The 24,041-nt window shown below is 47.7% G+C and overlaps 1 protein-coding gene across 1 annotated transcript in view; it reads right to left on the minus strand.

Moving 5' to 3' along the window:
- Positions 1 to 24,041, minus strand: part of RAMP1 (receptor activity modifying protein 1) — a 126,109-nt gene that overhangs the window by 64,496 nt on the left and 37,572 nt on the right. The window contains exon 3 of the mRNA XM_073306752.1: positions 8,913 to 9,051. Within this exon, the coding sequence (XP_073162853.1) occupies positions 8,913 to 9,051 (139 nt within the window). The remainder of the gene's footprint in view (positions 1 to 8,912; positions 9,052 to 24,041) is intronic.

Genomic DNA, 24,041 nt, shown 5'->3' on the forward strand with positions numbered 1-24,041 from the left:
CCAACTCTCTTAAACTGCTTTTCTCTTTAGACTTGCTTCCCATGGGATCTTACCTACCAAATCCTGAGTTTGCAAACGTCTGCCTTCTTGAAATCCATTATCTTTCTTCTGCTGTTTTCCCGCCTATCATTCCATGATCACTTTCACCCAAACTGCCTTTCACTTTCAAATTCTCAACCAGTTCCTCCCTATTTGTCAAAATCAAATCTAGAACAGTTGCTTTCTCCACCTTCTGAAATAAAAAATAGTCTCCAACATAGGTGCCAACTTCCCCCTTTCATGTGGGTGCTCAATCCCGCCCCCCCCGCCCCTGGCTCCACCCCAACTTCACCCCTTCCATGAGGCCCTGCCCCTTCCCTACCCCCATTCCAACCCCTGTTTGGTGGCAGCTGGCCGGGAAACGATGGGAGGTAGGCGGAGGAGCCAGGGTGCGGAGGAGGTGGGGCGGGGAACTTGGCTGCCAGCCCTGGAGCAACCACCAAGTTGGCACCTATGGTCTCCAATACATTCCAAGAACTTGTTGGATAATCTGCACCCTGCTGTGTTATTTTCCCAACAGATGTCTGCATAGTTGAAGTCTCCCATCACCACTAAGTCCTGTGCTTTGGATGATTGTTAGTTGTTAAGAAAAAAATCTCATCCACCTCTTCTTCCGGGCTAGGTGGTCTACAGTAGGCCCTTACCATGACATCACCCCTTTTATCTTTGCTCAAAGACTTTCAACAAGTCTGTCTCCTATTTCCATCTCAATGTCAGTGAAAGTGTGTACATCTTTGATACACAAAGCAACACCTCCTCCTTTTCTAACCTGACTGAGGTGCCAAAAGAGGAAGTTTTGGAACAAACTGATAAATTAAACAATATTATGTCACCAGGACCAGATAGTATTCACTCAAGAGTTCTGAAGGAACTCAATTATGAAAATACAGAACTACTAAGTGTTTTATGTAACCTATCACTTAAGTCAGCTTCTGTACCAGATGACTGGAGAATAGCTCATGGGACACCAATTTTTTTTTAAAAGGTTCCAGAGTTGATCCCGGCAATTACAGGCCAGTAGCCTAACTTCAGTACCAGGCAAACTGGTTGAAACTCTAGTAAAAAACAGAATTATCAGACACATAGATGAACACGATTTGTTGGGGAAGTGATCAACATAGCTTTTGTAAAGGAAAATCATGCCTCACTAATATATTAGAATTTTTAAGGGGGGTCAACAAACTTGTGGACAAGGGTGATCCAGTGGGTATGGTATACTTGGACTTTCAGAAAGCCTTTGACAAGGTCCCTCACCAAAGGCTCTTAAGCAAAGTAAGTGTCATGGGATAAAAGGGAAGTTCCTCTTACAAATCAGTCACTGGTTAAAAGACAGGAAACAAAGGGCAGGAATAAATGGTCAGGTTTCAGAATGGAGAGAGGTAATTAGAGGTGTCCCTCAGGGATCTGTACTGGGATTGGTATGTTCAACATATTCACAAGGGATCTGGAAAAGGGGGGAAACAGTGAAGTGGCAAAATTCACAGACAAAACAAAATTACTCAAGATAGTGAAATCCAAAGCAGACTGTAAAGAGTTACAAACGATTCTCAGAAAAACTGGGTGACTGGGCAATAAAATGAGAGATGAAATTCAATACTGATAAATGCAAAGTAATGCACAATAGAAAACATAATCCCATAATTCCAAAACGATGGGATCTAAATTAGCCATTACTATTCCAGAGAGAGAGAGAGAGAGAGAGAGAGATCTTGGAGTCATTGTGGGCAGTTCTCTGAAAACATCCGATCAATATGCAGCAGCAGTCAAAAAAGCTAACCCAATATGAAAAACCATTAGAAAAGGGATATATAATAAGACAGAAAATATCATAATGCCACTATGATACGCCTATACCTTGAATATTGCATATAACTGTGATTGCCCCATGTCAAAAAAGTCACATTGGATTTGGAAAAGGTATAGAGAAGGGCAACAAAAGCGATTAAGGGGATGGAACAACTTTCTTCTGAAGAGAAATTAATAAGACTGGGACTTTTCAGCTTGGAAAAGAGACAACTAAAGGGAGACATGACAGAGGTCTATAAAATCATGACTGGTGTGGAAAAAGTAAATAAGCAAGTGTAATTTACTCCTTCTCATAATAATTTAATTGGGTGACCCCTAATTATTGTGTCAGGCAGCAGGTTTAAAACAAACAAAAGGAAGTATTTCTTCACACAATGCACAGTCACATCTGGAACTTGTTGGCAGGGGATGCTGTGACTATGACAGGGTTCAAAAAAGAACTAGGAAAGTTCATGGAGGATAGGTCTATCAATGGCTATTAGCCAAAATGGGCAGGGATGCAACCCCATGCTCTGGGTGTCCTAGCCTCTGACTGCCAGAAGCTGGGAGTGGATGATAGGGGATAAATAAAACGGTTACTCACCTTTTTGTAACTGTTGTTCATTGAGATGTGTTGCTCATATCTATTCCAGTTAGGTGTGTGCGCCCTTGCCACGTGCACGGATGTCGGAAACTTTTTCCCTAGCAGCTACCCGTCGGGCTGGCTGTGGAGCCCCCTGGAGTGGCACCGATAGGGTGCTCTATACATGACCATGCCAGCCCGACCCCCCTTCAGTTCCTTCTTGCCAGCTACTCCAACAGAAGGGAAGGTGGGGGGGAATCGAATAGAGATGAGCAACACATCTCGAAGAACAACAGTTACAAAAAGGTGAGTAACTGTTTTTTCTTCTTCAAGTGCTTGCTCATATCAATTCCAGTTAGGTGACTCCCAAGCCTTACCTCGGAGGTGGGGTCGGAGTCAAGGAATTGCAGACTGGAGAATCGCCCTGCCGAAGGCCGCATCATCGTGTGATTGGTGGACAATGGCGTAGAGCAACGTGAAGGTGTGCACCAAAGCCCATGCGGCAGCCCTGCAGATTTCCTGGAGGGGTACGTGTGCCAGGAAGGTTGCTGACGAGGTCTGAGCCCCCGTGGAATGAGCCATGACAACAGGCGGAGAGACCTTCACTAAGTCATAACAAGTGCGAATACACGCCGTGATCCAGGAGGACATCCACTGGGAAGAGACCAGCAAACCTTTCATCCGCTCCGCTAGAGAGACGAACAACTGGGTTGTTTTCCGGAACAGCTTTGTTCAGTCTATGTAGAAGGTGAGCGCCCTTCTAATGTCCAGCGAATGCAGCTGCTGCTCACAGAGGATGGCGTATGGCTTTGGAAAGAAAACCGACAGGAAAGTATCCTGGCTAACATGGAAGCAGGACACGACTTTTGGTAGGAAGGCCGGGTGAGGCCGATGCCGCACCTTGTCCTTATGAAAGATGGTATGGGGGGGGAATCACATGTGAGGGCTCGTAGTTCAGAAACGCATCGTGCTGACGTGATGGCCACTAGGAAGGCAACCTTCCAGAAGAGGTAGAGGAGAGAGCATGAAGCTAGCGGCTCAAAGGGAGGACCCATGAGACAAGATAGGACTAAACTGAGGTGCCAGGCAGGGACAGGGGGCTTCAGCGGGGGATGGATCTTTTCTAGTCCTTTTAGGAAATGTCCCACAATAGGGTGTGCAAACACTGAGCGACTGGAAATGCCCAGGGGAAATGCCTAAATAGCCGCGAGGTGAACCTTAAGAGAACCAAATGCCAGGCGCTGATCTTTCAGGTGCACCATATAGTCCAGGATGCATGGGATTGAAGCCTGGAGTGGGAGTACCTGCCGTTGGGCACACCAGATAGAAAACCTTTTCCATTTTGCTTTGTAAGTGATTCTGGTAGAAGGCTTGTGGCTTTCCAGGAGCACCTGCCTCACCGGGTCCGAACAGGAGAGCTCTGCTTGGTTCAACCATGGATCCTCCAGGCCATGAGGTGAAGTGACTGAAGGTCAGGGTGGAGAAGGCGACTGAGATTCTGCGAGATGAGGTCAGAAGTGAGAGGTAGGTGAATCGGTGACCGGATCGATAGGTCCATGAGGGTGGGGTACCAGCACTGATGAGGCCAAGCTGTGACCACCAGGATGATGTCCACCTTGTCCCTTCAGACCTTGAGAAGCACCTTGTGGATGAGAGGAAATGGTGATAAGGCGTAGTGGTTGACCAGACCATGGGATCAGGAAGGTGTCCACAATCGAGCCCGGGCTGCGAGCCCGGAAAGAGCAAAAGGTTGGGCACTTCCTGTTGGCCCACGTGGCGAACAGGTCAATTCGGGGAAACTCCCAGCTGCGGAAGATGGAATGGATGACGTCCAGGAGAATCAAACATTCGTGTGTGACGAACTGCCTGCTCAAGCTGTCCGCCAGTACGTTCTGAACACCCGGCAGGTATGAGGCTTAGAGAAGGATGGAGTGGGCTAAACAAAATTCCCATAGGAGGAGAGCTTCCTGGCAGAGAGGAGATGACCGGGCTCCGCCTTGCTTGTTTATGTAAAACATGGCCGTGGTATTGTCCATCAGTACCGCTACACAGTGGCCCTGCAAGTGGGACAGGAACACCTGGCATGCGAGGCAGATTGCCCTGAGCTCTGATGTTGATATGCAGAGCCAGTTCCTCTACTTGCTATAGGCCCTGAGTCGTCATGCTCCCAAGATGTGCTCCCCAGCCGAGCACCAACACATCCATTACCAATGTCAGAGTGGGCTGGGAGGCAGCGGGGTGGAACGGTACCCTGGTGCTTACCATGCGGGGGTCCAGCCACCACGTAGGGAATCGAAGGTATGTCTTGGAACGGTAAGCACCATGTCCAGACTGTCACGATCCGGATGATACACGGGTGCAAGCCATGCCTGCAGGGGCCTGAGCTGCAACCTGGCATGCTGTGGCACGTAGGTGCAGGACGCCATGTGGCCCAGCAGCTTGAGGCACTGTCTCACCATGGTGGTGGGAAAATTGCAAAGGCCAGTGATTACATGTGCAAGGGCTAGACGATGGGCCTCCGGGAGGACTCTCTCGCCTGATTTGCATCCAGGACTCCCCCAGTGAACTCTATTGTTTGTGTTGGGGTGAGAACAGACTTGTTGACGTTCAGAATAATGCCTAAGCAGTCGAACGTGAACTGATAAAGCATCCTGTCTACTACAAAATGGAGAAAACGTCTGTGAAACGGGTTGATTGAAACATGAAAATTAGCGTCCTTCATATTGAGGGCGGCATACCAGTCTCCTAAATCCAGGGAGGGGATGATTGTGCTCAAGGAGACCATGCGGAACTTTGGGTTGACGATGTGCTTGTTGAGTTCCCTTAGGTCCAGAATGGGCCGTAGAACCCCTTTGCCTTGGGAATGAGGAAGTAGCTTGAGTAGAAACCCTTGCCTCTGAGCTCCCGAGGTACCTCCTCCACTGCTCCTAGAGGGAGGACGGACTGGACCTCCTGGACCAGGAGTTGCTCGTGAGAGGGGTCCCTGAAGAGGGATGGGCAGGGGGGTGGGAGGGCGGGAAGGAGCAGAAGTGGATAGAATAGCCAGCCTCTACCGTGCGGAGGACCCACTGGTCCGATTTAATAAGGGACCACGCATGGTAGAAGCGGGATAGACTGTTCAGGGAGGGAGGATAACTGGCTGGGATATGGACTGGTAATCCATCCTCGTGTGCATCTTCAAGATGGACGCTTAGGGCCCAGAGGGGGCTTGGACTGTCCCTGGCCCTGACCAGAGGGAGGACGCGATGGTCTGCACCTGATGTATGTCCTCCTCCTGCGGGAGAAGTCCTGCCTGGGCCTAGCAGGGAAAGACAGCTGCTGGGTGGGCTGGGGCTTAAACGGCTTTCTTTGAGTTGCCGGGGTATGCATGCCTAGAGACTTAATTAATTGTGTTCCTTGAATCTTTCAGGCTATGCAACCTAGAGTTGGTCTGTTCAGCGAAGAGCCCCTGACCGTCAAACGGAAGGTCTTGGATAGTTTGCTGAACTTCCAGCGGGAGACCTGAGGACTGAAGCTAGGCGTTACGCCGCATGGCGATACCAGATGCCAGTGTACGTGCCGCCACGTCCGCAGCATCCAGGGAGACTTGAAGAGCAGTTCGGGCCACTAGTCTGCCCTCCTCAGCAATGGCTCCCAGCTCCTGCCAAGAATCGGATGGGAGGAGCTCCTTGAACTTTTGAATAGCAGACTAGGAATTATAGCTGTATCTGCTAAGGATCATGAGCTGATTAGCGATCCGTAGGGAGAGGCCACTGGTAGAATAAACCTTTCTCCCAAAGAGATCCAGACATTTCACATCCCTTGATTTAGGGGCAGGCCCCTGCTGACCCAGTCTTTCTTTTTCGTTTACCGCATCCACCACCAGGGAGCATGGGGGGGGGGAGGGAAATGGATAAAGAGGTATCCGTACCCCTTAGTGAGGACAAAGTACTTTCTTTCAGCCCCTTTGGCTGTGGGGGGAATGGAGGCCGGAGTTTGCCAGATTGTTTTGGCATTTGACTGAACTGACTTTATAAAGGGCAGTTGCACCCTAGAGGGCCCTTCTGGTGTCAGAACGTCCACCATGGGATCCTCTTCTTCTACGACCTCTTCCACCTGGAGATTCATGTTTAAGGCCACTCGCCGTAGGAGTTCCTGCAGGGCCCGGTAGTCCATGGGTTGGGGGCCGGATGCGGATGTACCCACCACCGCCTCATCAGGAGAAGACGAGGAGGAGGTGACCAGCAGAATTGGGTCCAAGACAGCCCCTTGGTCACTGGTTCTGGTTCCTCCTGAGCACGAGGTGTAGCCTCCACTGGGGGTGGGGCCGGATCCAGGGTTTGTGTGGGGTGCGGAGGATGACGACTGATGGGAATACAAGACCCAGAATGAGATGGCGGAGGGATGCCTGGAGGGCGCCCTGGGCTTGGTGGTACGCCCAGGGAGTCCAGAACTGCCACTAGGGTTGCCAGTGGGGCACTGAAGAGTCCCGTCCAAGACTGCCCGGACCTGATTGGGGTGCCTCCGATGCTCCCGATGCCCTACCTGACCTGGGGGAGGGTGACTGGGAGCGGGACGGCCAAGGAGGGGCGGTACGCTGTGCTGGGGGGGGTTCTGCGTCCCCTGACGGGCGGAATGGGTACCGTGCGGAGTGGCGAGATCCAGACGGTGATTTGCGGTGCCATTGTGGAGAGAAGTACCGGGAGATCGATTGGCTCCGAGATGTTGGACTTCGCCTCAGTGGAGAGCGGCCACAGGAGTGTGACCAATGCCGTGCCGGGAAATGGTGCCATGCCAGAGAGCGGTGCCACGATGGAGAGTGGTTTCGCGGACAGCGTCGCGGATCGGTGTCAGTTCGAGCGGTGCCACGGGGTCTCAGACTTTGACCTAGACCTCGAGCAGGACCACAACCTATCAGCCGATGACCACCTCGAGCGGGGGCGGCTCCGAGGATCGGGGCTATGAGACCAGTGCCGCGAGTCGGACCAGCACGGAGCACCAATCCCATCATTCCATGGGCATCCTACTACATTGCCAGCTGCTTTTCAACTGAAGTGGGGGGGGGGAAGAGTGCATGTGTGTATGGAGGTGGGGAGACAGACAGTGTGTTTTGCGGGACAGACAGTGCATCAGCATGCTGTCTTGTAAGTTCAGACAGCAGTAGGAAGCAACCAGTCCTGAAGCAGGGGGAGAGGGAAACCCCAACATCAACCCCCGCCTCCATCCCTGGGCTCTCTCTCTCTCACACACACACACGCCTCTGTGTTCAGCAGCACAAGCATTCCACATGAATGGTTTGCTCTGTGTCCCGGGGCTGGTCAGCACAGCACGCAAGGGCTGTCAGAAACGGAGCTTTGAAAGCGGCAGGGTGCATGCCTCCAGGGCAGCCGAGTTCAAAACAATGAGCAGAGCAGCCGCTTGAGGCATCATGGGACCGCTCCGGAGGCCAATTACAGGGCAGCCAGCGCTCAAGTGTCCACACTGGCAGTAGAGCCCCGGAGCCTCTGCACTTGAAAGCTTATGACTGTCGTCGAGGTGGGTTTTCTGCAGCGCGGCACCCGAGGAGTTTCGGTGTGCAAAGTGGCTTGGCAGCATGTACGTGTCTGCAGTTTGAGCGCAAAAAGCAGCTTTGCTTCACAGAAACTTGCCAGTGTAGACAAGCCTTAAGTGTAAAACCCACCTCTTTGGCCAAGCCTCCCAGCAATAGCTCAAACACACTCCAGACACCATCTATTTTAAAATAAATCAGCATCTTCAGGCCTATTCCCTACTGGCAGAAAGGAGAGAGAGAGAGACAGACAGACCGACCAACATAATTGTCGCTACACTTATTCCTGGAAGTTACTCAGTGATAGGCAGCAGAGTAAGAACATAAGATTGGCCCTACTGGGTCAGACTAAAGGTCCATCTAGCCCAGTATCCTGTCTTCCAGTGCCAGGTGCCCCAGAGGGAACGAACAGACCAGGTCATCATCAAGTGATCCATGCCCTGTGGTTCATTCTCAGCTTCTAGCAAACAGAAATACGTTCAGAAAAGTATGCAAGATATTTCTCTCAAGCAGTGATGGGAAAATAGGCTCCAATATGTAATGCCTTGAAGTGGAGTCCCTGGAAACTGAAACAAGTTGCAAGGCAGTGTGGAACACAATCTGTGAACCTAACACAGCGCCCTGCTGCCTCTTGTTCAGAAGCACTGTTTGGAAGGACAACATGTAATATTACGCTACATCAGTTCGCTCACAGCTGCATTGTAATGACCACATCATCTTCCGTAGTGCAGGGGATAAACACTGCCCTGGTCACACTGGACAATGCATGGTGTGATCAGCTTCCCATGGAAGCGTGGTGCTCAGACACTATGGTGATAGGCACTAGTACTAAACCCTAAGCTTGATAGTTTGAAAACAAGACCCTGTGGGTAGCTGAGGCAGGCTGGCAGTTCTTTCGCTGGTCACCAGGTCTCTGGCCAGGACACCCTGCTTTGTTATATCAGAAAGGTCTGGAGACAATAGCACCAAGACACTCACCCTACTGTCTCATCCCAGTCACACCACAGCTTCTGCCCTATCACCTCCATGTCAAATTTAAACCGGTTTAGGCAGTAATCCTGGATCAGCTGGCCATAGTCTGCGTCATGGCACGCGGTGACCACGATAAAGTGATGGGCTGAAAGAGAGAAAAGGAACAAGGTTGGGTTGGCTTTAATGGTCTGATTTATTGGCACTGAAAATATTGTCATCAAAATCTTTCCTTCTCCCCACTCCCCAATTACAGCACCCCGGCCCAGATCCTCAAAGGTGTTTAGGTACCTAACTCCCTGGCCTTTTCTCCCTTCTCTGGGGTACAAACCACCCCCTGCTTGGCAGTAAGGCCAGGTAGGTCCTGCACTTCCTCAGAGTTTGCCTGCCAACTCCCTTCATTCTTCTGCCAATAGCAATTATAATTCCACCGACATAAGCCAGCTGACTAATATGTCAGGAAGCCTCCCTTCTGCTCTGCGTCCATGTAACTGGAGTATCATTAGCATCCCTGTTTTCAGTAGAATCCTTCCATACCAGATCCCCTGCACAATGCTGCAGCCTCAGAAATGGCCCGTCCAACCTCCCACGCAATCCTCATTAGAAAAGAATGGCAAATACTGCTCTGCCAAGGACTGTACTCGACTCTCCTCTCTAAACATGACAGTTCCAGACGAGGAGCCAGTATCTGGATGACAGGATTCCACTTTTTGTGCATGTTAATGAATTATTGTCCATTAGGAGCTCTCGAGCTGGACACACAAGCTTAGCAGCCATGTGGTCCCCACACGGGAGCCTAGATATAGAAACAGCTCCCAAGGCCTAGGAAGAATATGGGAAGAACATAGAAATTGACATAGAAAAAGACCAGTACATTTTATCTAGTCCAAAAGCCTTTTTGTAGCCCTGGGCTATTCAAAGAAAGTTATAAATATCTCCCATGAAGCATCCGATAGTGCAATCTTATACCGCAGTGGTTAAGTTCCTTCCTGAGTCCATCCTGGGATGAATTTATGCACTGACATATGAGGATTGATAGCCCTTGCCATTTTTATCCTATCTACTTTATAATAGCAGCAGATGCTAGAATAATTCATACCAGTATGTCTCATCTTGTTTAGAACCTTACCACGCTGTTTGCCTCCAGAGCAGCATGCAGTAGGGAGTTCCATAAATCAAGTTCTATAAATCACTCGGATTCTGCATAAGAGTAGTTTTCAGTTCCTTGAATCAATGTGAACATGTTGCTTTTCCATGACATTTATGGTTGGGGAGCCGTGTTCAGTATTTGGATGGCAACCCCCGGCTCATGGTGTGTGGTAGGAGCCAGAGAGGCTTGGTTCCAGTTTCCAAAACAGGTCACCTTTTGTTAGTCGGCACATGATGGGAGGGTAAGTTGAACGTGGTGTGCCGACGCACTCAGGGGCCTGGCCTACACTACAGAAAGTTGCCATATTTGAACACGATTGCGAACGACTGAATGAAATGAGACGATTCAAATCATGACTTACAGTCAGTGCAGATCAGGCCAGTTACGACCACGTCAGCTAACTGAGAGTAAACTCACCAGGGTTAAGGTTTGCAAATATCAGCTCTGATCATGCCCTCCTATACATGATTGCAAAGTCCAGAACAAAGGCTTTCTTTCCAGGACAAATGAGCACTGACCACCTGAAACCCAGCACTAGAATGACTCAGACCAAACCAGCAACCCTACAGCAAGACACCACAGTCTACAGCAGCCAAGGGTTTTATTTATGAACATCGGTAACAAGACCCGATCTTTTTTATATTATTCAAAAGACCTGGACCAAATTCTTAAGTACGTACAGTTTTAGGAACAGTTTCAGCAAAAGCTTAAGCTTAAGGGGAGAGTGTTGTCCTAGCAATGGAATGCTGACGTCCAGTTCTTCAGTACGTGGTGGAGAACACATGTGCTATCAATGAAATCAAGCTCGGCTAAGTCAGATGAAACCAGGCTTGGTTAAGTCGCCATGAGAATCACAATGGGAACCTTAACATGAAGGATACAACTCCTGCCATGGATTAGATGGAAGCTGTATTCACCTAATTTGACTGGGACACTAGAATTTCCAAATGGGTCTGCTTTATTATATCTTAGGCCTTCTCTAGATTGGAGATTTGCCCCAGTTACAGCCATTGGTGACCAAAGTCTGGTCCTTCCCTTGTTTTGCTGAAGACCTCAGAGAGGTTTGTGATTCAGGTTCAAAACCACTGATTTAGTTTATTATTAAAAATAATGTCTTCTATATAAATCATAAATAACCAAGGACAAAGGGGGGAGAGAGAGAAATAGGATCTAATCCTGTAGCTCTCACTCAGGCAATAGGTCAGGACCCTTAACCATCATCAATAAAGTTTCATACTTCAGTGAGATGAATGGGTTGAAGGAGAGGGCAAAGGTCATACCTCCCGAGGTGGGTAGATAAGCACATTGGGAGTTCCTGACTTTGCTTCTGCTGCTGTCTGGCCTGGAAGAGGGGCCGTAGCATGTCTCCGAATACTGGTGCTGGTATTTTTCCAATAGAAAAAAGGACGGAAACGAAGCATGTGGTTAAAAATGCAAATTTAGCAAGGGCAGAGTATGCTGCAAAAATTGCAGAGTGAGACCTGAAAATTGCAAGACCGATGTACAATTGTGTCCTGTCCCCGACATTAAAAAAAGCCTTTTTTTTGGGGGGTGGAGGGGTGAGAGGGGATGCTGCTTGGTGCAAGCTAAACTGACAGAAGCCAGGCTTAAACGGATTCAAGAGATTGTCCACACACACAGCTGCACTGCTGTAACTAAATCAGTATAAAAAGGATCCCTTTAATTAAGCCACTATAACAGTGCATGGACCAGGCCTGGGAGGTTGGGATGAGAAAATGTGTAGTAATGTTACACAGGGCAGAGAGCTCGGACTCTATGAAAAGAATTAATACAGGCCATCTGAGCATGACGCCGGCAGACCAGATGCCAGCTCCTGCCAACTAGGCCCCTAGGCCTCACTGACCACTGACAGATGCATAGCTGGAAACCAATGTGGCTCACCTGTGGGTTAGTATAGTTAAAATAGGCATTTATTAGGTTTATAAAAATGTGTTTAGACGTTATGAAATGCTTTTGAGTTGCTGCATGCATTAATGTTGCTTATAATTAGGGCCCTACCAAATTCACTGGCCATTTTGGTCAATTTCACAGTCATAGGATTTAAAAAAAAATTAAATTTAATGATTTCAGCTATTTAAATGTGAAATTTCATAATGTTGTAATTGTTGGGGTCCTGACCCAAAAAGGAGTTGGGGGGGTCAAAAGGTTTTTGTAGGGGGGTTGTGGTACTGCGACCCTTACATCCCAGTTGGGAGCCACTCCAGACAGCTTGACACTGAGCATGCTCAGAAATGATTTACTAATTGATAACAAATTTCCTTCTCTCAAAACCACCCATCTTGATCTGAGCTGTGGAAGAGCTTGTGGATTGCTGTGTCTAACTGTTCCAACAGTACTCCAGCCCAGATGGCACAGGCATGTGAAATCAGCCCACAGATATCTGTTATTCAGTGGCAGATAGTTAGCATAAATGGACGCAGCTCTGTGGAGGGTAGTATCATACAGAAGGAAAGATGCAGAGTATTGTGATACAGTGCACACAGGGACTGAGGATGCAGCCAGAGGTGCTGGGTGACCAAAGAGGAAGAAGGCTGTAGAGAGACATAATTGGGGAAAGGGAAAGGCCGGGAGCTCAGGTATGAGGAAATCAGGATTAACACTACAAAAGAAGAATAAAATGCAGTCACAGGTAAGCCAGGTCAGCATAGCTTTAGACAGGACAGGAGGGATAGCTCAGTGGTTTGAGCATTGGCCTGCTGAACCCAGGGTTGTGAGTTCAATCCTTGAGGGGGCCATTTAGGGATCTGGGGCAAAAATTGGGGATTGGTCCTGCTTTGAGCAGGGGGTTGGACTAGATGACCTCCTGAGGTCCCGTCCAACCCTGATATTCTCTGATCTGTTGCTGACCTTTTAAAATCTTCACTGGTGTGCTGTGGCTTCTCCGAGAGAGACATTCTGCTGAGATCTCCATGCCTCAGCCTGAACGGAGAGAGGCACATCATGGGAAGTCCAAAGCCATTTTCAGGGTGGCTGCGCAGAATATAATTCTGTCACGGTTTGGAACTGCATGTCTCCAGGCAGGGTGGTGGGGCTGGGCCTGTACACTAATTCCTACAGCCCCACCAGGCAAGGCACAGCACTGCTCCATGTTCACGTCCAGCAGCTGTGGGTGAACCATCCATTTTTAAATCAAAACAGCCCCTGGGGCTGTCAATTTGCTGTAAACAGGACAGCCATTCACACTGCTGTTGGGCTGAGAGCATTCAAACAACTTCTTGTTCACTTTGACTGAGAACAATAATATATTTACTAGGTGCAACCACAAAGCAGCAGAAATCATCTTACCACAGAAATTTGTAAGGACACTCCATTCCAGCTTTGCCAACCAAGAGCAAGGTCTGCTAAACACAGATTTGGTGGCAAACACGGATTTGGCCTTTCCATCAAGAAAGGCAGCATCGCGATTGTCAACTTACTATCTTATACTCAACCCCTGCAGCATTTCCAGTGCAGCCGGCCAGCAGTACAAAAAGAACAAAAACACAAACACAGCTCCAGGCTAGATGGAAGAGAAGGGAAGGAGAAAAGAAACAAGATGGGAAGAAAAGTAGTGAGATAAAAGTTCTCATAGTCCTGTGCTCTGCTCTGCGAAGAAGAGCAGAACAAGGAGGCTAAAAAATAGTTTGACAAGCAATCAAACTGAAGGAGGAAATGGAAAGAAGCAAAAATACAGGTGAGAGACATGCAAGACATTAAGGAAGAGAAATCAACTTAAAAATGAAGGAAGGGTATCATGAGAGCAATAGAACAAGAATAGAAGGGAAGTAGACGTAAACTAAACAGACCATGAGGCCAAGGAAAAAAGAGATCAGCAGTAACCAAAGTAAACCGTAAATGTCTGTCATAGGAAAAGCCAGAGAGAAGGGTAAACTGCACCAGAGCGGACAGTCAAATCATTTCATGACGGATTTGCGTGGATTACTGCAGATGGAGAGGAGTGGCCATCCGGTGGTTTTCCCAAGGGTGTACGCCCTAAAGCCAGCTGTGCTTTGGGGAAAAGGTGGGGAAAGGAAGAATGATAGAAACTTAAAAAAAGGAGGAGGAGGGAAAGTCAGCAAGTAGCAGAGTGGTGAAAGAGTGAGAGCAAGAAACAAAATCAGCAGAGGGCACCTGCACCTTGTATGCAGGTGTCTACAAGAATATACATCTTGTATTCAACAGGGGGGAGAGCCCATATTTTTGGCTAACAGGTTTTTTTTTTTTTTTTAATATAATTAGAAGCAAATCAATTCACGGTGCAAAGAATTCAGCTGTTGGAAGTAGAAGAAATAATAATGCCCTTCTGAGAAAAAAATCCTCCCCCCTTACACTCTCAAGCTTGTGACTAACAACAACATTGAACTCATGCAGTGCCCTGCATCTCAGGATCTCTGCGGACTTTGCAGACACATTGACCAGGTGAGCAGATTTTGTTATATGATCTATTCTAGATCATCTTCCCCCCACCCTCCCCAAGGATCTGACTTTAGCTGCCACTAAATTGTAATTCTCAACTATTGCTACATCCCACATGCTTATTGCCAGACCTTGTTTTGGTAACCTTAACATACAGATGCGCTTATTACTAAATATAATGATTATTTTAAAGATGGATTTGTCCTGCTGCTTCTGCAAATTAGCAAGTAATGCAAGCACGAGGCATTTTCAAACATCTCTTTCTTGAGTGGTAACAGCTAATTTAGACCCTATCATTTTATACGAATCGTTGGAATGACATTTTCCAATATGCATTACTTTGCATTTATCAACACTGAAGGTCATCTGCCATTCTGTTGCCCTGTCATCTAGTTTTGTGAGATCCTTTTGTAGCTCTTTGCAGTCTGCTTGGGACTTAACTATCTTAAGTAGTTTTGTATCATCTGTAAATATTGCCACCTCACTGTTGACCCCCTTTTCCAGGTCATTTATGAATATGTTAAATAGGACTGGGCCCAGTCCAGACCCTTGGGGGACACCACTAGTTACCTCTCTCCATTATGAAAACTTACCATTTATTCCCACCCTTTGTTTCCGACCTTTTAACCAGTGGGCCCCATGTGTCAAACCACCAGATTTTGTAGGGTATCCCACCCCCATCTTCAATTGTAGATCCCCTGCATCGCTTTCTTTATTTCGTCTCAGATGTGTCTCTGACAGTGTTTTTATCCTATTTCACTACTGATTAATTTGGGGAATTTATCTTTATAATCCTTTCATTTTATCTGATCCAATGGCCCTAATCTTCAGGTAGGGCTCCTACAAGTTTGAGGGTAGGGGGGAGAACAAGAATAAAGATGAATAGGATGAACAGAAAACAAAGGAATTATGGGAAGCAGTACTCATTCATCAAGGAAAACCAAATGAGGATTTAACCAAGCTCAGAATTATTTAAGTGTTCATAGATTTTAAAGCCAGAAGGACCGGTTAGGATCTTGCCTGACCTCCTGCATAACATGGGCTGTAAAACCTCACTGAGTGATTCTTGAATCAAGCCCATACCCTCTGGGTGAGTTAGAGCATCTTTTTTGGCAAGATATCCAGTCTTTATTTAAAAATGTTTACATTCAATTCATCCCCAGCCCCCTTTTCAAATTAGACCAGTTGAACACTGCACTGTCGACATGACGAAATAGCATTCAAGAACTAAGGGTAGCTTTCCAGCCATGTGCTGCTTCATAGCCCCTATTCAGCACAAAGCCTAGGCAGGTGCTTACGCCCTGCTGAATTAAAAATGAAGGCGGTGTTTAAGTGCTTTGCTGAGTTGAGGCCCACACGAGCTGCTTTGCCAGGGCGATGGTGCCCCACAGTTTGTGGTCATGGCAAAACATGTGTGACAAGCAAAGCTGAAATGGTTGCGGGAGGCCTTTGGCAGCACATCACTGCCAAGCTGAACGGGGGGGAGGGATAGCTCAGTGGTTTGAGCATTGGCCTGCTAAACCCAGGGTTGTGAGTTCAATCCTTGAGGGGGCCATTTGGGATCTGGGGCAAAAATTGAGGATTGGTCCTGCTTTGAGCAGGGGGTTGGACTAGCTGACCTCCTGAGGTCCCTTCCAACCCTGATATTCTATGATTCTATGACACTGGGAACCAAAGCAAGATCAAAGCTGCACAGCTTTGGTTTAAGCTTTGTGGGAGGAGTCCACAAATCAGGTTTCCTTGCTCGGAGCTCCTCAAGCTGACTGCCCCAAACCTGCAGCTCTTCCAGAAAGACACAGTCTGAATTTCAAAGGTGCTCAGCAGCTGCAGCTCCCACGGTGTCCAATGAGATTAGTGGGTGGGTGCTCCATGCATGAAATTCAGGCCCTTCGAGTGCTACCCAGGGGAGCAGGCAGATATCTTAGGGCAGCACAACAGGGACAGCTAATTTTTGCCATGAAAAGCAGAGATGAGCTTATGCCACAAAATACAAAGCCAGATTTTTAAACAGCTCAATAATTTGGGAGTGTCCAGAGCCAGGTTCGGTTTGGCCCATTAGAAAGATGGAAGCACCTTTGCAAAATTCAGGTCTACATTCAGATTTGGGACCTGCACCCCAAACTTCCAGGTGGTTCAAGCCTGTTTCTAAAAAGCAGCAGCCCTTGTTCCTCAGTCCCTGAATGAGATTGTAGAGCACAGCACGTAGACACAGACCACGACCTCTTTTCCAGCACAGAAATGTGTGGGTCCATGAACAATGCTATCCAGCACATAACTGACAAACAGCAGGTCTGTATAGCAGCTAGCCAGAGATGGGTGGCATTGGACCTGATCCAACAGGAATCTGTCCACCAACTTCTTTGGGCATTGGATCAGGCTCTCTCTCCCTTAGATTTCCACTTTGATAAACAGCCATTCGTTGGTTTGAAGTCATCGCATCCCTTTGCACTTTGTTTCTCATCAGAGGACTGAAAGGACCAGTTGCTTTCTAAACAAGACCAGGAAGACATCTTGAATCTCCCAGAGCCTCCTATCCCATGTTGGCTCGGACTGGAGACCCTACTCTGCTGTCTTTCCTCGGCTGGCTCTGGGAGATCTGAAACATCTCTGCCATTGTTGAAGGTGAATTTACATGAAGGTGAGTCAACTGCATCTAGGACCCTAGATTCTCTTGGCGACCAGAAATGCAGGCTGCTGAAAGAACCAAAGCCGAAGTTAGAGCCAAGCATATGTTCTACACCTTTGTCTCAAGCAGGACTCAAGCCTTGTCTACACAAGAAATTTTCACTGGTTTAATTTAAACTGGTTTAGTTAAACTGGTGCAAATCCCTGTGTAGACAAATTTATTTCAGTACCCAAGAGGCTGACTGTTGTTTAGCTTAAATGTGTACAACTAGGACAAACCAAAAAAGCCATTCTTAAACTGAAATAAGAGTACTGCACGGGGGTTTTCACCAGTTTAACTAAATGGATGTAAATTCAGACCTTTGGTTAAACCTGTAAAACTTTCCCATATAGAAAAGGCCTGATCAGCAGCACTGGAGATCTTTGCGTCTTGCCCTCCTTTAACTGGGTGATGAGCTGTTAATCTGCTTCCTGGCACACCTCTCATCCACACAGGAAACAGTCCCCTGCCATGCATCTCAGTTAAGGGCCTGAGACACAGCCCACTGAGCCTTTCCATTGACTTCATCTTGCACTGAATCAAGCTCTAAGCAAACACCCCTGTCGAAGTGGTGCTGGTTGCCCTAGCAACTCATTCTCGATCAAGCCGCAGTATAATCAAGGTTGGGGATCACTCTACAAATCAAGAATAAATTCCTATTGCTCTCTGTTGCCCCAAAGAAATCCCACTGGCTTTCTTTCCAGTGTTAAGCTTTCCACATGACTGTAGGCACTCTGAAACCACTGTGAGCCACAGAGATGCAGTCTTGAGCCAGGCAAGAATTCCCAGTTTGGTTCCCCCAAACCAGAGGAAAGCTTAGCTATCTGGATTTCTCTTTGCCTTTGCCGCTGTGTGCATTATGAACCAGCTAAACCTCATATCCACAGGCTAGGCTCCTTAGGACGGAAACTCAGGTGCTTACAACAGCATCTCCTTTTCCCATCTGGTACGGAATCACTTATCTAGGTCAATCCGAGACCCTCCTCTGTCCGTGCTGCTCACACTGACCACCAGGAAACGGCACATGCTTGTTCTAAGACCTTTTTTTGGCCATCCTACTGCTCTTGTTGGGAGAACGGGATCTTGCACATCACTTCAGCTAGTATTATTTAGGTCCCTTAATCATCCTATGATACGCGGGGCTTACACAGTAAGCTAGTCCAGGTAGAATCCTTCTTTTTCCCCCTGCAACTGTATTTTCAAAGATTTGCCCAGCTCCCAACCCCACGTAGCCCCATACCATACAATGGGCAGCAGTCCTAACGACAGAGTCAGGACAGAAGGGCTCATATGTGATGTTGGTTGAGACTGCCTGTTTCCAGGAGTCTAAACACATCATCTGCACGATGCATTTGTCCCAGCAGCTTAAAGAGGACATTTCTAGAGGTATGTGCAACTTTATGCATTTGGGCTGCCCTTCTCAAAATCAAGATGTATGTGATTGTTGATTTGATACCTTTCCCTCTGCAGCGAGAAATATTGATTGCAGATTAAGAGAAGTACCGTTAAGAGCCCTCGTTTTCTGTTCAGTACTGAACACAGCACCAGTTTATGTTTAGAGTGATTGGGTGACAAAGCTTTCCAGTCGTTTCAGGCTGCCTTGATTGTCCTGGATTGATGTAATCATGTAGAACGTACTAAAGGGCTTAGAGTATTGACGATTACAAGGAAAGGGCACGCAAGTCACACACACATACCTGTGAGAAGCCAGCCTTGGCACCAAACCATTATAATAATTTGAAAAACTAAATACTACTTCTGCTATTGAGACCCTCACAGATTCATTTTAGGGCAGCGGGTCACAGCTTCTTAGAGATACTGTCTGGTGGACACTTCCCCTTCCATTCATTGATTGTAAAACATCAGTGGCAACTGCTCAGCTGGGGAAGTGATGTCAGGAAAGAATGCAAAGTATCTTTAACTGGCTAATGTGATAAGTATTTTGCTCTTCATTTCATTTGTTCCATTCCACCTTCTTATTTCCCTCCACATGCTTCCTGGCCATTTGGTCCCCTTGTCCTCCTCTCCCCCGTACATGCTCCATTGCCATGGTGTCGTCCTTTCTGGGACAGGCTGCCTTGTTTTTGTGGACAGTCATTCTCTCATTGGTGGCTGACATCCCAAATGCCACTCGTTGTTCCAGTTCCTCTTTCCCCTTGCATAGCATCACCTACTAGCAGAAGCAACCCAGCTTGACTTCCGCTTTTCCAGCCATTTTTACAGGCTTCTAGGGATTTCTTTGCAAGAAAGAGGCTGAAGAGATGTAGAAGCAACTGGAAAGAAAGTGGAGGGCCAGGTTCAAGTCATCTGACCAATCGACCCTCCGTGGCCAACCAGAAAGGGCTCTGCCAACCCCCAGAGTGCTTTAGTGGGAACAAAAGGCACACCACTACTCCATAAGGCATGTCCCAGTCAAATACTTTTAAAAGCATCTCCCTCTTTCCAGTACTGCTCCAATGAGCATAAAAAGGCCTCACCAGTGTTTATTTTTTTATTGTAATGGTTAAGCACCAATAACGTGCTCAGATGCTTCCAACCTTTTTATAGTGTGTTCTGTGGTGTATTGAAAACTGTCATCACTTTAAATTCTATGGGGTTTTCCTGGTCCTGCTTACAGGCTAGGGGGCTCCACAGGGAAGCATGAGTTTAGTCTGCCAAGAGCCAGCCTGGAGTAAGGTAGGGAGAGTTGCCCCTCTCTGTTTTAGAAGGCAGCCTGCTTTGTCTTTCTCTATTTTGGGGTTCTTGTATGTTCAATTTTGAATTCTAAGAAATAAAGTAGGGTTATGTAGCAACCTTCCAGCAAGAATATGTAGGTTTTTATCTAATTTCTCTGTGTATAGGATGAAACCGTAACATTCCCTTATACTTCTCAGACCCACAGCCAGCCAGTCCCTGAGGGGAGCCTAGGAAGCTGAACAGAATGTGTATTTTACTGACAGTGGACAAGAATTTTAGACTTCACTAATCGAACAGGAATGGAGACGGAGTTGAAGTTGATGCCATTGGTGGGAGAGCAGGGTCTCGGGCATCACACTGGGCTCTCTCAGGCTGGTATTTAACGGTTTCAGTGGCTTGTTTTAAGCTCATGCCATTCTTGTCCCCTGTCATTAGACCTCTGGTCACAGCCCATGACACACTGGTTCTGCAAATACTTGGGCAGCAGATCCTCTCTGTCCGGGGTGGCTGCAGGTTTGGGGCCGTGAGCTTAGGGGTCCTCCAAGACAGGAAGTCTCATTTGTGGACACACGCCACAGAGTTTAACCCAAAGCTGTGCAACTTTGAACGTGCTTGGTTCCCAGAAACCAGAGCCAGGAATTGAGCCTGTCTGTGCTGTGCTGCCAATATTTTAACAGGGGCTCCCACAAACATTTCCCCTTCACTTGGCATACATCCCGAGTCCCAGGGGTGCAGGCATGCACAGGGATGAGGAATCCATTTGCTTTCCCATTCAAACAACATTTCTTTGTCATAACTGCAAACATGTGGGAAGGCAGATATGCCGGCACAACCCACTCCTAGGAAGCTACACTTTGATAGATGCGTTACACGTAGAGTGTAGTTTTCAGGAGCAAACGACATGGCTACAGCAATGCAGCATTCAGCTTTGAGCGGGATTTGGAACATCTTGACTCTTGGTGCATCCCAGTGCTTTCCAAAGCCAAAGAGTTTGCTCTTAGAACTATGTCTATGAGCTGCCGAGGAAGGCGAGAACCTCACCCAACCCCTTTTGTAGTAGGCCCATAACCACTGGCTGGGTTACTGAAATCTTGATTGAAAGAAAGCTCATGCTCAAATATATTGGTTAGTCTCTAAGGTGCCACAAGTACTCCTTTTCTTTTTGCGAATACAGACTAACACGGCTGCTACTCTGAAACCTAAAAGTTACAGAGAATCCACCATTTATTCTAGTTCAAACCAGCAAGTGACCCGTGCCCAGCATTGCAGAGGAAGGCAGAAAACTCCCATAGTCCAGCCAGTCTGACTGGGGGTGGAGGGGGGGGGGGGAAGGAGAGATTTCTTTCCTGACCCCAAATTTTAGACCATAAGCATGTGAGCAAGATACACCAGCCAGGCATGTAAGACAGAGAATTTTTTGACCCACCTCAGGACATGGGTCCACCCCAATTGCTATCTCATCTCTGGTTGTAGCCAGCCTCTGATGTTTCAGAGGAAGACAGAAAAAAAAAACCTGTTTACAAATATGCATCAGGGAAAAATTTCCTTCCTGACCCCTGCAGGCAACTGGCTGAAGCCTTGAAGCATGGGATTAGATTAGTCATTATCGTAGTACACAGCAACAAGTGTTATGTGCACGTTAAGGCCAATGCAAGCAATCCCATCCTCCCCAAGGCCCACAAAGAAAGGTGATGAGCAGCGGGACCAGAAGACTCCAAGGTCAGATGGGAGACCACCATGACCATCCAACCCAAACCCCCACCCAAAAAGACAGATACAAAGAGTACAATTAATAGTAGAGAGCCCCTTAGTGGTGTACAATTCCAGTTGAGACAAAACAAGACCTAGGATAATAGTCCAGGATTGGGCACGGGAAATGTGTGATTAGTGGTGTCAGGTTAGGACAGAAGGGTTTCCGGAAGAAAAAGGTTCTAAAGGACCTGAAGGAACAGTGAGGGGGCCCTTTGCCGACTGTTCCATATGCAGGAACAAAAGCAAACACCTCATGCTGCCCAAACGTATTCTTCAACCACACTCAGGGGCTGGTGGCGAGTAACCCTCATTAGCAGAGCTAGCCCATCTGTGAAATATTAAGTGCATTTCCACTTGTTCTGTGCCCTCAGCCAGCTTTAACCTCCAGCACAGCCCTTTCTAAGCACCCATTCAAAAGAATTAGGCCAAAAGGATGTTTGTAATAAACAGAATTCATTAAATACATGTTGTTCAGACAGTCAATGGCTCACAGCTATTGGGGGGGAGGGGGAGATAACTCAGTGGTTTGAGCATTGGCCTGCTAAACCCAGGGTTGTGACTTCAATCCTTGAGGGGGCCATTTAGGGTTCTGGGGCAAAAATAAGGGACAGTAGTTGGTCTGGTCCTGCTTTGAGCAGGGGGTTGGACTAGATGACCTCCTGAGGTCCCTTCCAACCCTGATATTCTATGATTCTATTCTCAGATGCAAACACTTAAGACTGGCCCATGTGGACGAGAGCACAGGGTTTCTAAGCTTCCCTTCTTCCTTAAAGGGCTTTGCTGAATCTGATGGCAGGACCAGCGTACAGGAACTCCTCACTTAAAGTTGTCCCGGTTAACATTGTTACATTGCTGACTATCCATTGTAGGCAGTTCAGCTGTCCCTCCCCCCACTGCCATGTGCTGCTCCCTGAGACTCCTGCTTGGTATGTAGGGGGAGGGGGAGGAGGAAGAAGAGGGGGGCTAATGACAGGGTGTCCCCCTCCCCTCTGCTCCTGCACCCCGCTTATCCCATCTTCCATAGAGCGGGGGGCACACAGAGGGAGCTGATGCCTTAGGCAGCAGCTGCGGTAGGGTCTCAGCTTGCTGATTAATTAACAAGGCCGGGTACTTCTGACCCCACTCTTCATACTTAAAGGGGAAATGCGCATCTCTCTCTCTCAAACACACACAGGGTGTGTGTCTCTGTCTGCCCTCCCTCCTCTCCTGCTGCCTTGTAGAGTGTGAGAGCTAACCCTTGAGGGCTCAGCCAATTGCTAGTTCACCATTTAGCAGTAAGGCATTCCCTGGGAAATATCCCACCCTCTGACTCCTCCACCTCAACCAAGCTTCACAATCATCATCACTGTGTACCAGTATTAAATTGTTTAAAACTTATACTCTGTGTGTGTGTGTGTGTGTGTGTGTGTGTGTGTGTGTGTGTGTGTCTTTTGTCTGATGAAAAACATTTCCCTGGAACCTAACCCCCGCATTTACATTAAGTCTTATGGGGAAACTGGATTCGCTTAACATCGTTTTGCTTAAAGTCGCATTTTTCAGGAACAGAACTACAACGTTAAGCGAGGAGTTCCTGTACTTCACCTGTCCTCGCTATCTGCGGCTCTTATATTGCTTCCATTGCCCTCATATCTGGGCACTTCACAACCTTCGATGTGTTTGTCCTCACGATCCCCCTGTAAGGCAGGGCAGTGCATTGTACAGATGGGGAACCGAGGCAAAAAGAGATTAAGTGACTTGCCCAAAGTCCCACAGGAAGCTTGTGGCAGAGCAGGGAATTAAACCAGGGTCTCAAGTCCCAGGCTAGTGGGACCATCCACCTTTGCAGCAGAGAGGGAGAGAGGAGTGGGCTAGCAAATGTGATGAGATACAGCATACTAGGCGTGTGTGAAGTCCTTGCTGCTCAGATGGTACCAGGTCCTTTCCATGCCTCTAGCTGCTAAACTGCATTAAAAAGCTAAAGATCTGAACTGGTCAAAAACTGTCACCCAAAATGCTTTTTGGGCCAAAAAGTGGCTTTTCTACAAAATGGGGAGGCGGGGGAGTTTGCGCAAACAATGGCTTTTATGTCAAATATGTTCAGGTTTTTGGTTGCCTTATACTTTGATGGTCAGGTCCTTGGGGCAGAGATCATCTCTTTGTCGTGTGTTCGTACAGCACCTAGCACTATGGGTCCATGACCAGTGTCTGAGGCAGAGTAAGAAACAACCACCCCAAAACTGAAAACATTCTCCATTTTTTGGCAAAAACCTGAAAAATTTCAAAGTTAAAAAAGATTTTTTTCGTCAAAATGTTTTGCCAGGGGAAAAAATAATATTTCCTAAAGGTAGATAACATTAGGACAGTATTTTTTTCTGTGTAAGCAGACGTCAAAGGGCTAAGCTGTGGTCATGAATGGGGGATGTAGCCTGAGTGATCAGGTCGCCAATGGGAGGTGTCCAAATTTCTCGTAGTTGCAGTCTCTACTAGGAGGAACATTTGA

The sequence above is a fragment of the Lepidochelys kempii genome, chromosome 11 (genome assembly GCF_965140265.1).
Source record: "Lepidochelys kempii isolate rLepKem1 chromosome 11, rLepKem1.hap2, whole genome shotgun sequence".
Lineage (NCBI taxonomy): Eukaryota > Metazoa > Chordata > Testudines > Cheloniidae > Lepidochelys > Lepidochelys kempii.